The sequence below is a fragment of the Puma concolor genome, chromosome E4, assembly GCF_028749965.1.
Source record: "Puma concolor isolate L17-30 chromosome E4, mPumCon1.1.hap2, whole genome shotgun sequence".
NCBI classification, from domain to species: domain Eukaryota; kingdom Metazoa; phylum Chordata; class Mammalia; order Carnivora; family Felidae; genus Puma; species Puma concolor.
The window spans coordinates 33,101,656-33,114,922 of record NC_141683.1 but is presented as its reverse complement, the minus strand read 5'-3'; the positions used below and the strand labels follow the sequence as shown (position 1 = coordinate 33,114,922).

The 13,267-nt window shown below is 33.6% G+C and overlaps 1 protein-coding gene across 3 annotated transcripts in view; it reads right to left on the bottom strand.

The window, feature by feature from the left end:
* DENND1B (DENN domain containing 1B) overlaps positions 1–13,267 on the bottom strand; it is a 268,631-nt gene that overhangs the window by 189,233 nt on the left and 66,131 nt on the right. For all 3 annotated transcript variants that reach the window (XM_086694708.1, XM_086694709.1, XM_025921071.2), the window contains exon 3: positions 2,120–2,163. In XM_086694708.1, coding sequence (XP_086550834.1) covers positions 2,120–2,163 — 44 coding nt within the window. The remainder of the gene's footprint in view (positions 1–2,119; positions 2,164–13,267) is intronic.

Here is a 13,267-nt window from a genome sequence, read left to right as displayed (position 1 = left end):
ACAAACTTGGGGAACAAAGCAACATTTAAACCCCAAGTAAAAAATTACTAACCACCAGCCAGTCACAAAGAGGGACAGCAACAGTTGCTCTCACTGAACAACTTACTGCAGCTGAACTCGACAAATACATGACTGCCTTCATGTGAACCCAAGGTGAGGAGTCTTCAGGTCTCCTAGGAATTCTCAGGGGCAGTTTAAGAGGAAGAAAATAAAAAACAAGATGTGACCTGAACAGGAGGTCTGTTCTTGGGTCAGTGCACAAGAAAGAATCAAGAAGACCAAAAGAACAGTATTTCAAAATGCTAAACTGAGTCAGGAAGGCTCTAATCTAACTATACATTACTTGGGAACAAACCCAATTATATGTCATATGTCCAGATCATGTCTTCACTATCGGGACTTCTGCATACTTAAGATATTTATAAATCTAGTCTTTCTCTAAAGAGCTAAATCAAATTAAGAGAGCATACCCCTCTTTTTATGTGGAAAATAGTCAAGAGCTGCATTATTGAATTAATATTAACATGCCCATTTACTGATTTTTTTTCAGTGTAATTTCCTAGTCTTACCCAAAGATTTTCACATGCAGAAAGCTATCCTTCCACATATCAAAATCACCTTTCTATATACTTATTTCTGAATAAACTTCTCTAAACAAATATTTTTCTGTATACTTATTTCTGGATGAATTGCTTTAAACAATATTTTTATCAGCTTTCATTTTTATAAATTATGAGAACTGTAAGAATCATATCTGTGAACTTATGAGTAAGCTCATACTAATATCATTTTATAATTTTAAGTGATGAGATCGTTTTATCCCACTGTTCTGCAGACAAAAAAAATAAATAAATGAATCTGCTAAGCAGAGTTCCAGAAAAGTGCCGATTTCTATAAAAGTTAAAATTGGGGGGTGCCTGGGTGGCTCAGTCAGTTAAGCGTCCGACTTCAGCTCAGGTCATGATCTCGCGGTCTGTGAGTTCGAGCCCCACGTCGGGCTCTGTGCTGACAGCTCAGAGCCTGGAGCCTGTTTCGGATTCTGTGTCTCCCTCTCTCTCTGACCCTCCCCTGTTCATGCTCTGTCTCTCTCTGTCTCAAAAATAAATAAACGTTAAAAAAAAAATAAAAATAAACTGGTATTTAACCATGTATTATATAATTCATTTCAAAATGATAAATCTATAATATAAATTTTAAAAAATTTCTATTTACATAGATCATGTCAAAATAATGCATAATTTTGGTCAGACTAAATACTTAAGGAACTATAAAAGACTGTAATTTAAAATAAAAATGGAATAGGGGCACCTGAGTGGCTCAGTTGGTTAAGTGTCCGACTTCAGCTCAAGTCATGATCTCACAGTTCGTGAGTTCCAGCCCCATGTCAGACTCTGTGTGGACAGCTCAGAGCCTGGAGCCTGCTTCAGATTCTGTGTTTTCTTCTCTCTCTGTCCCTCCCCCCACTCATGTTCTCTCTCTCTCTCTCTCTCTCTCCCAAAAATAAACATTAAAAAAAATTTTTAAGTACAAATGAATTAAATTCATTCTGAATTCTCTCATTTTCTTTTAAGAGTCATTTTTATTAAGAAAGAATTATGTAAAAGTAAAAAATAAGAATTTAACTTATATACGTAAATGATTCAGAGATTACTGTAACAAGCAGAGAACTAAATAACGGATTTATACCTGTTACTACTTACTTCAAGTAGACAGAAATAATAGAAGGGTATTCAACAAAGTATGGTATTGTCAGGTTTTTTTAACGGAAAAAAATTTTAAATGTTTCCAAATATATTCCATAGAGAAATCAAAAGAGTGTAAAAATATGTTGAAATTATAAACATTCAGTTCCTATTAGTTTTAATACAAGGGCTTCTTCATCACCCATCTACTTGGTAACTTTAAAAGATTTTCCAAACCAATTTGACAATAAATTTCATAAAAAAAAAAAAAAGAAGATTTTCCATATACATTCTGAACACATGGCTTCTTTTTCTTACAGTTGGTCAAGAGAAAATACTTATAGTAATTCATATGCTAGAGTAGTTGTTGCATTAACAGTAGTAATAATCATAGTACTACAATTTTAAACGGTTTAAAACAATTATGTGGTTCCAACCTGGTCGCCAAAGTCCTCTGGGAATTTCCACAATACCACCGGATCTGTAAATAATTGACACACATCGTTAAACAGAGGCCAGAGAACACATTTACACCAACATTCTTATAAAACTATCTTAAAATTGTCAAAGCTACTTTTAAAATGATTTTTTAATTTTTCTTTACATATTACAGTTGATGAGGTTAAAAATAAAGTATTTTGATCTTTAAATGACCTTTAGGAACAGTAACAAATAAAACTGGTAACTTAGATTATTAAAAACCATTTCCATAACTTACTTTTTTATTTATATACTTTAAAGATTCTGAAATATGAATTTTCAGATTTAACTACACTGAACACATTACCTTTAATTTGAAAACAAAAATATAAATGTGTTAAATATGTAATCAAATATATTATAGTTCTTAGAAATTAGACCCACCTTAAATTTCCATTTAAAATCCTAAATATTTAAGAACACCTATTAATGCATGCTTTATATCAAAATTCACTTTTAAGATTCCATATTTGCAACTCTATAAAGCCTTTTTTAAAATAATAGATATAAATTGGTAGGTATCAAGCTTACTTAAAATATAATTGATATCTGCAGGGCTTTTAGAGAAGTTTTTCCAATATATTTTATATACTTATTCATATATAAAAACCAATGTTATTTGATAAATATTCCCACTGGCTTTTCATTTTCATTGTTTCTCTCAATATTTCTTTTCTACTTAGTATATTAAAAATAAGCCCTTTTAATTAGCACTAATAAACATTTTGGTCATGTGCTTTTTAATTCTGTCAAAAAAAAAAAAAACTTCTGAATACCTATAGATGTGCTTTCCAAGGACAGTGTACAATGGATAATATTACTTCTGAAAAAGCCTTTGAAAGCTCAAGATAATGTAAATAACATGTACCACTGACACAACAGGATTTGAACTTCACTCCAAGCAAAAAGACTCAGTAGACCAAAGATATCACTTTATGCTCTCAGAATAAAAAATTACAGTTCTATTCCATTTTTTCCACTATTTCATGTTGCTTTTATAAAAATATAGTCCAAATTTCTATATTATATAGAATTTCTATATATTATATTTCTATATATTATAGAATATATAATTTCAAGATTTTAATTCTAAAACTCAATAATTACCTAGCAATATTTTTAGCATGAGCTACCTCCTCTTGCTGTATTACTTACTAAGTTCAAAAGAATGTTTTTCAATTGTTTTAAATTAAAAAGAAAGCATACTTTCTATAATTAACCTTTTACTTACTAAAGAATAAAAGGTTTCTACATAAGTCAATATAAATAAGAAATCATTTAAAATCATCAAGATTTAATCATCTTATATAAAAATAATGCATTATAAATTCACAAAGGTAAATTAAATGATCATCCCTTCATGTAAAACAAAGTGTATACATTTCTAAAATGAATGTGACATGCATTATAGGACACCTACAAATACTCAAGACATGGAAGATTATGTTGGAAAATACTTAGGTGTAAGTGTTACATTGGAAAATATACACGTGTGAGTTAGTTTTACCAAAATGGCAGTTATTAAGATTTGAATCTCATAAAATGAAAGTTATATGATGGAATCTTCATGAAATATAAAGTTATTACTTTGATAAATGTAATACACTAATGGCCATATAAGCAAATCAATTATACAGAAATGTAAAATAGTTCTTTCTTATAATTAACAGAGTTAAAGAGTTTCAATGTGAGTATTTACAATATCCCTTTGAACAATCTCAATTTTATAGCTGTCATTTATGAAAATGTGTTTGATAAATTTTTTACATTTATGTCTTAAAACTAGAACATTTATCTTGTACAGATAATGGTTTGCCCCTGTTCACAGCATTTACCCAAGTATATTTTACTAACTCCCTTTTTCTCATCCCCCATTATACTGCTTTCTTTCTGTATAATCTGTTCTTTCACAGAGAGAATGAACAAGTGAATTCATGAAAACAGCATCTACTTGTTTATTCATTTGAAAATATCGTCTTTTCATTAAATGAAATTTACACATCAGCACTCAAAAATTTATTGTAACATAAATCCATATTTTGAAATGGATTAACTTAGATACTGCCTGTGTTGTTAGATTTATGCCATATCTGACACATCTCTGTAACAACTTTTCACGAGTACTGCAAAGGAAGAAAAAAAATGGCTCTGATAAAAACTATCATAACCTATCTTAAATTTATGCACAAAGACTGAAATTTTCTATTCCCTGAGGATTACTTTCCAGATACCAGATCCGATCTGGCAATGTTAGGTCAATTTTATGCTTATTTTATGGGTGAAAGGATGAGAACTGCTGGCAGAAATCACCACTGCTGGTGAGAACCGATATACACTGTGCTGTTCTCCTTACCCACGTCTGCCAGCAATTCAAGGGAGACTCTGTACCTTAACGTGAAAACAACCTTTGCTACCTACAATCTAGAAAACAAATAAATATGAAAGGAAGAATACTTGATTTGTACATAAATGTAGTTAATCTTTTAATTAATTAATTTATTTATTTATTTATTTTTGAGAGAGTGAGAGAGAGAGAGAGAGAGAGAGAGAGTGTGTGTGTGTGTGTGTGTGTGTGTGTGTGTGTGTATGAGCAGGGGAAGGGCAAAGAGAAAGGGAGGAAAGAGAACACCAAGCAGACTCTGCTCATGCCCAAAGCCGGACATGGGGATTGAACTCATGGACCATGAGATCATGACCTGAACCAAAATCAAGAGTCAGACACTTAACCAACTGAACTACCCAGGTGCCCCAACATTTTATTTTAATAAGAGATTTTACACTGTAGTAAGGAAAATATAACATTTGTATGAAATCCGTAAATTTGGAATAAGAGTATTTAAAATATTATTTGTGCAAAACCATCACAAATATTCCAAATCCATGACTAAGGCTTTTTTTAAATGTAGGGTAAGGGGCACCTGGGTGGCTCAGTCAGTTAAGCATCTGACTTTGACTCAAGTCATGATCTTACAGTTTGTAGGTTCGAGCCCTGTGTTGGACTCTGTACCAACAGCTCAGAGCTTGGAGCCTGCTTCGGATTCTGTCTTCCTCTCTCTCTCTCTCTGCCCCTCCCCTGCTTACATTCTGTCTCTCTTCAAAACTAAATAAACACTAAATAACAATTTTGTTTTTTTAATGTAAGGTGAGATAAATTCAGTAAATTTTTTTTTCCTTTTTAATCAGGTCTTTCACATTTTCTGGTCCCTAACTGAAAACAATAACTAAAATAATTTAAAATACCAGGGTAATAAAACTATGAAATTAAAACATGCAAAGAAAACTTTTTAATTTCCATAAAGAATAGCATTTACATAATTTTGTGGCATTCAGAGATGAGTATCTTTAAAAATATGTATTTATAAAATCACAGTTCAGAGACCAAATACTTTTGAAAGGTAGAATATATAATATTAGTAAGTAACTTGATGGAGTATAGCTTTCAGTGTTTGACTAACCTACCTTGCAGAATCAGAATTTTATGAATGAGGAAACTGAGGCCAAAACAAGGAGTCATAGTTATAAGGCTAGTCAATGTGAGAGACTAGAACCTTCTTAGTTGAGATGTAAAGAGCAGCAATGTTAAGTAATTTCTAGAATCAATACATTTCTCTGTCCCGTTTAAGTTCAATTTATTCCATTCAAAAATCTATGCAGTGCTAAAGAAAGAGGAAAAGTCCCTGCCCTCCAAAGTCCTATAGCACACCTGGAACTCTCCAGTTTTTGTGCAAACTATTGTTTTAAACAAGGTATCCTGTAGAAACATTTGGACTGAACTTGAAAATTCACTGGCTTAATAATTGAAAAAAAAAATTCTTAATGAAGAAATGGTGATGTCTCTTGAATGTAAATGAGCAAGACTCATTAAAGAAAATATGTAATTTTATTCTTCCACTGATAAAGATATAATGGTGAACTAAACAAAATCGGGTCACTACAACTTACAGAAAATAAAGCATCTAATATATATAATGCAATAAAATTTAATGAGTATTATACTAAAAGGACAGGATACTACAGGACAACATATGGAAATCTAATCTAATTTAGAGTCACTAAGCTACTTAGGAAGGAAAGTACATGTAAATCAATGTCAAGCAAGTAAAGGATGATTTGGGTTCTAAAGTGGGCAGGGACAACATTTCAGACTGGAGAAACAATATGCAGGAAGTCTTGGAAGTTAAGAGAAAGAACAATGCACTCTAGAAACTGGAACAAAAAATAAGTTAACTATCTAGAATGCAGAGTGGAAGGAAGAGAATGTCAAGGGATGAAGCTGGAGAGGTTAGGGCCAGACTACAGAGTTTACAATGTATGCTAGGTATCATGGAAAGCCATTAAAGCAGATGATGACATAAACCAAAATCAGAAGTAGCAACTAGACATAAATAAAGAATACAGCACGAGTGTGTGCTGTTATGAAAATCAAGGGAAGAAGTTATATCTAAAAAATTCTCAAACAAATGTGGCAAAACAGTAAGCAAGGTGACAACTAAAAAATGGTAACTATATGTAAAGCATAAAGCCATAATAAAATGAGATTCAATGGAAGGATAGGAAGGAGAAGGCAGATTCAGGAAGATTATGCAGTGAGTATGAATAAGGAAGACAGTGTATGGAGACAACTTATTTAACAAAGACTGTACAAGGAAGATGAAAGTAACAGTAGGAGGAGAGAGAGCGAGATGAAGCTAGATAGATTTGTCTCGTTGTTTTCTTTTAGAATGGTGCAGACTTGAACATGTTTAAATGATAATAGGAATTAATGAGCCAGCAGAGAGCCAAAAAGAAAAGAGATGATATCTCTGAGAAGGCAGGAAGAACGGGATCCTGATCATGATAGTGAGATGAGTCTTGGAGGGAAGCTGGAAATGTTTTCCATTATTATAAGAAAAGAGAAGATATGAACACAAGATTTTAGAATCTGTGGTGCAAAAGCAAAAGTTTTGTGTAAAAATTGCCAATTATTTTCTGTAAAGTAGGAGCAAAGCTCTCTGCTTAAGAGAGAAGTTGTTGGCGGTTTAAGGAGGAAGTGTGAAATAACTGTTTCAGGCATAATTGAGCACTCAATTTGGTAGGCATCCAACCTAGTGTTTAATGGCAACAATGTGCTATTTCCCCATCATCATCCAACAGTTTAGGCAGAGGAGATAATTGGTAGATTCAGTCAGGGTTGAGGTTTCTGTCAGTCATGAGTGATGGAAAGAAAATTTAAACAGAAGAGTAGTTATAGATATGAATTGCTGATTTAAAGCCAATAAAAAGGGAAGTGAGGTTTTCTTTTTTCTGTAAAGTCCATTATTACTAAATGTTATACCAAGTCACGCTAATGCATTTTAAAACAGTATACTTTCAGTAAAAAAAACATCTGCTACATATATCTGAAGAAAATTGGACTGAAAAATAAGGTAAAATCAATACGTGGGGCATTTGTAATTATGAAATCAGGTGGCTGAACTTCTGGTCTTACACTAATGAATAAAAATGCTTTCGGTCTCTGATCAGAGGCAGGTATTGAAAAAGATAAAATCAATTTCCCTCCTCTCCTCCCTATCTCCTACTCCTTCCCTCCCAAGTTTATCATGTAAGTATCATTTTCTACATATGCTATTGTGTAAAAAAAAAAGACTGAAAGGCATGGAATTAGGTAAAGACAGTGAAAACTACTTTCTCCAGCTTTATTGATAATTGACATATAACATTAAGGTGTGCAATTTGATTCAATAAACACTTATGTGAAATGTTTTATTAGGCTAATTAACATAACACACATGCTTGAATCATTACTAATTTATTGTTTTTGTTGTTGTTATAGTGAGAACATTAAAGTTCTACCCTCAGAGCAATTTTCAATAATACAATATGGTATTGTTAACTATAGTCCTTATGCTATACATTAGATCCCTGGAACTTATTCATGTTATTGTAAGTTATCATAAGTTTGTACCCTTTGACCAACATCTCTCCCTCAGCTCCTGGCAACCACCATTCTACTCTCTCTTTCTTTGAGTTCTATGTTTTTAGAGTCCCATATGACTGAAATCATAGAGTATATGTCTTTCTCTGACTTATTTCACTTAGAATAACACCCTCAAGATCAATCTATGTTGCTGCAAATGGCAAGATGTTCTTTTTATTTAGGGCTGAATATATTTCATTATATACATGCAGGTATATATAATATTTCACCTCACACATACACACACATATACATCACATTTTCTTTAACCATCCATCCATTGATGGACATTTAGGTTGTTTTCATATCTTGACTGTTGGGAATAATGTTGCAATGAACATGGGAGTACAAGTATCTCTTCAAGATAGTGATTTCATCTTCTTCAGATATATACCCAGAAGTGGTGTGTGTGTGTGTGTGTGTGTGTATGTATGTGTGTGTGTATATATAAATTTTTTTGAGAGAGAGAGAGAGAACATGAGCTGAGAAGAGAAGCAGAGGAAGAGAGAGAGAGAGAGGAGAGAGAATCTTAAGCAGGACTTGATCCCACAACTGGGAGATCATGACCTGAGCTGAAATCAAGAGTCAGACACTCAACCGACTGAGCCACCCAGGTGCCCCTCCTCTGCCTATTTTTTAAATGAAATTATTTGGGTTTTGTTATTGTACGAGTTCTGTGTTCCATTTATATTTTGGATATTAACCCCTTACCAGATATATAAGCCAAAAACTGTATGATCTCACTCATATGTGGAATCTAAACACACACATATATATAGTTTGCAAATAATTTTCTCCCATTCTGTAGGTTGCCTTTTCATTTTCTTGATTGTTTCTTTTGATATACAGAAGCTTTTTAGTTTGATGTAGTCTCATTTAATGATTTCTGCTTTTGTTGCTTGTGCTTCTGGTGTCATATCCAAAATATCATTGATAAGATTGATGTCAAGGAACTTATCATCTATTTTTTTAATGTTTATTTATTTTGAGAAAGAGCACATGCAAACAGGGAAGGGGCAGAGAAAGAGACAGAGAGAGAGAATCCCAAGCAGTCTTTGTACTGTCAGTGCAGAGCCCAATGTGGGGCTCAACCTCATGAAACTAAGTTCATGACTTGAGCTGAAACCAAGAGTTGGATGCTTAATGAACTGAGCCACTTAGGCACCCCTCTTCTAGGAGATTAATGGGTTCAGATCTCATGTTTAAGTCCTCAAAATCCATTCAAGTTTTTGTGACTGATGTAAAACAGAGATCCAACTTCATCCATTTGCATGTGGATATCCATTTTTCCCAACACCATTTATTGAAAGAGACTATCCTTTCCACACTGAGTACTCTTGGCTCCCTTGTGAAGTATTTGTTGACCAAGTACATGTGGATTTATTTCAGGGCTCTGTATTCTGTTCCATTGGTCCATATGTCTGTTTTTATGCCAGTACCATACTGTTTTTATTATTATAGTTTGTAACACAATTTGAAATTTGGAAGTGTGATGCCTCTAGTTTTGTTCTTTCTCAATATTTTTTTTGTTTTTGGTTTTGGTTTTTTGATATTTGGGGTCTTTTGTGGTTCCCTATAAATTTTAGGATTGTTCTTCAAGTTCTATGAAAAAAATTCCATCAGGATTCTGATAAATATTGTATTTATATACAAAATAAAAATCATCTATGACTCTATAGATGGATTTGGTTAATATGAACAAAATGTTAATATTAATTCTTACAATCTATGATCATGAAATATCTTTCCATTTATTTGTGTCTTCAATTTCTTTCTTCAGTGTCTTATAGTTTTCAGTGTTTTTATCTTTCACTTGATTACACTCATTTCTAAGTATTTTACTGTCTTTGATACTCGTATAAATGGACTGTGTTATTTCTTTTTCAGATAGTTCACTGTTAGTGTAGAGGAATGCAACTTATTTTTGTATGCTGATTCTGCATCCTGAAATGTTTCTAAATTTGTTTATGAGTTCTAAAAATTTTTTGGTGGAGTCTTTAGGATTTCCTATATCAAGATCATGTCATCAGCAAAAAATTTGCTTCCTTTCCCATTTGGATGCCTTGTATTTCTTTTCTTGTCTAACTGCTCTAGCTAAGACTTCTAGTACTATGTTAAGTAAGAGTGGTAAGAGTGGGCCTCCTTGTCTTGTTCGTGATCTCAGAGGGTAAGTTTCCACCTTTTACCACTAAGTATAATGTTAGCTGTAGGGCTGTCACAAGTATACTTTATTATGTTGTGGTATGTTCTTTCTATATCTAATTTGTTGAGAGGTTTGCTTTTTTAATTTTTAAAAAATTTTTTAAGTTTATTTTTGAGAGAGAACAGAGAGAGTGAGTGGGGGAGGGGCAGAGAAAGAGGGAGAGAGAGAATCCCAAGCAGGCCCCATACTGTCAGCACGGAGCCCGATGTGGGATTCAAACCCACAAACCGTGAGATCATGACCCGAGCCAAAACCAAAAGTCAGATGCTCAACCGACTGAGCCACCCAGGTGCCCCTAATTTGTTGAGAGTTTTAATCATGAAAGATCAAACTTATCAAACACTTTTCCTGATCTGTTGAGATGATACAACTTTTATCTTTCCTTCTATTAATGTGGTATATCACATTTATGGATTTTCACATGTTGAACCATCTTTGAATCCCAGAAATAAATCTCATTTGCTCCTGGTTTTTTATCTTTTTGTTTGTTTGTTTCAAGACCTAACTGGCTTTATTAAGTGATTCATAAATTAGGCAGCACACCATCTAGCAAGTAGAGGGGAAGTCCTGGTAAATGATCCTTTTAATGTGCCACTGATTTGGGTTTGCTACCATTTCATTGAAAGTTTTTGCACCTATATTCATCAGGAATATTGGCCTACAATTTTCTTTTCTTTTATTATCCTTATCTTGCTTTTGGTGTCAGCGTAATACTGGCCTTATAAAATGAGTTTGGAAATGTTCTCTCCTTTTCAATTTTTTGGAAGAGAATAATAAGAACTGGCATTTATTCTTCTTAAATGTTTGGCAAATTCACACACAAAGCCATCTGGTGTTAGGCTTTTCTTTAATGGGAAGTTTTTAACTAATGATTAAATATCCTTATTTATCATTGGTCTGTTCAGATTTTCTATTTCTTCCTGATTCAGACATGGTAGGTCATGTGTTTGAATGGCTGAGTATATCCATTTTTCTAGGTTGTCTACTTGTTGACATACAGTTGTTCATGGCAGTCTTTTATTTTTATGATACTTTGTATTTCTATGGTATCACTTGCAATATCTCCTTTTTCATTTATAATTTTATTTATTTGAGTCCTTCCTTTTTTACTTGTTAATCCAACTAAAGTTTTGTGAATTTTACTTAACTTTAAAAAAAAAAAACAATTCTTAGGGATGCCTGGGTGGCTCAGTCATGATCTCAGGGTTTGTGAGTTAGAGCCCTGCCTCAGGCTCTATGCTGACAACTCAGAGCCTAGAGCCCATTTCAGATTCTGTGTCTCTCTCTCTCTCTGTCTCTGCCCCTCCCTTGCTCTCTCTCTCTCAAAAATAAATATTTAAAAAGGTTATTTAAAAAATACAACTCTTAGTTTTGAAGATCTTTTCTATTACTTCTCTATTCTCCATTTATATCTGCTCTAATCTTTGTCTCCTACCTTCTGCTAATTTTTAGCTTCATTTGTTCTTTTTCTAGTTCTTTGAGGTGTAAAGTTGCTTATTTCTTTTTCTCTAATGTAGGCATTTATTGCTATAAACTTCCCCTTTGTACTGCTCTTACTCCATGCCATGAGTTTTGTTATGTTATGCTTCTATTTTTGTTTTAGTATATTTTTACATCTCTTTTGATGTAATCTTTAATGCATTAATGGCTCAGCAGTATGTTAATACTTCCCACATGTTTTTTTTAATTTTCCACTTTTCCTCTTGTTATTTATTTCTAGTTTGATACCATTATGGTTGGAAAAAAATAATTCAATCCTTTTAAATTCACTGAGACTTGCACAGCAAAGGAAACAACAAAACTAAAAGGCAACCAACGGAATGGGAAAAAATATTTGCAAATGACATATCGAACAAAGGGCTAGTATCCAAAATCTATAAAGAGCTCACACCAAACTCCACACCCGAAAAACAAATAATCCAGTGAAGAAATGGGCAGAAAACATGAATAGACACTTCTCTAAAGAAGACATTCAGATGGCCAACAGGCACATGAAAAGATGCTCAACATCGCTCCTCATCAAGGAAATACACATCAAAACCACCTCAGATACCACCTCATTTTAGCCAGTCAGAGTGGCTAAAATGAACAAATCAGGAGACTATAGATGCTGGCAAGGTTGTGGAAAAACAGGAACTCCCTTGCACTTTTGGTGGGAATGCAAACTGGTGCAGCTGCTCTGGAAAACAGTGTGGAGGTTCCTCAAAAAATTAAAAATAGACCTACCCTATGACCCAGCAGTAGCACTGCTAGGAATTTACCCAAGAGATACAGAAGTACTGATGCATAGGGGCACTTGTACCCCAATGTTTATAGCAGCACTCTCAACAATAGCCAAATTATGGAAAGTGCCTAAATGTCCATCAACTGATGAATGGATAAAGAAGATGTGGTTTATATACACAATGGAGTACTATGTGGCAATGAGAAAGAATGAAATATAGCCCTTTGTAGCAACATGGATGGAACTGGAGAGTGTGATGCTAAGTGAAATAAGCCATACAGAGAAAGACAGATACCATATGTGTTCACTCTTATGTGGATCCTGAGGAACTTAACAGAAACCCATGGGGGAGGGGAAGGAAAAAAAAAAAGAGGTTAGAGTGGGAGAGAGCCAAAGCATAAGAAACTCTTAAAAACTGAGAACTGAGGGTTGATGGGGGGTAGGAGGGAGGGGAGGGTGGGTGATGGGTATGGAGGAGGGCACCTTTTGGGATGAGCACTGGGTGTTGTGTGGAAACCAATTTGACAATAAATTTCATATACTGAATAAATAAATTCACTGAGACTTATTTTGTGAACTAATATATAGTCTATCCTAGAGACAGTTTCCCTGTGTTCTTGAGAAGAATGTGTGTTCTCCTGTTACTGGACAGAGCATTCTGTATAGGTCTGCTAAAGCCATCTGATCTAAAGTATGGTTCAAGTCAATGTTTCCTTATTGAT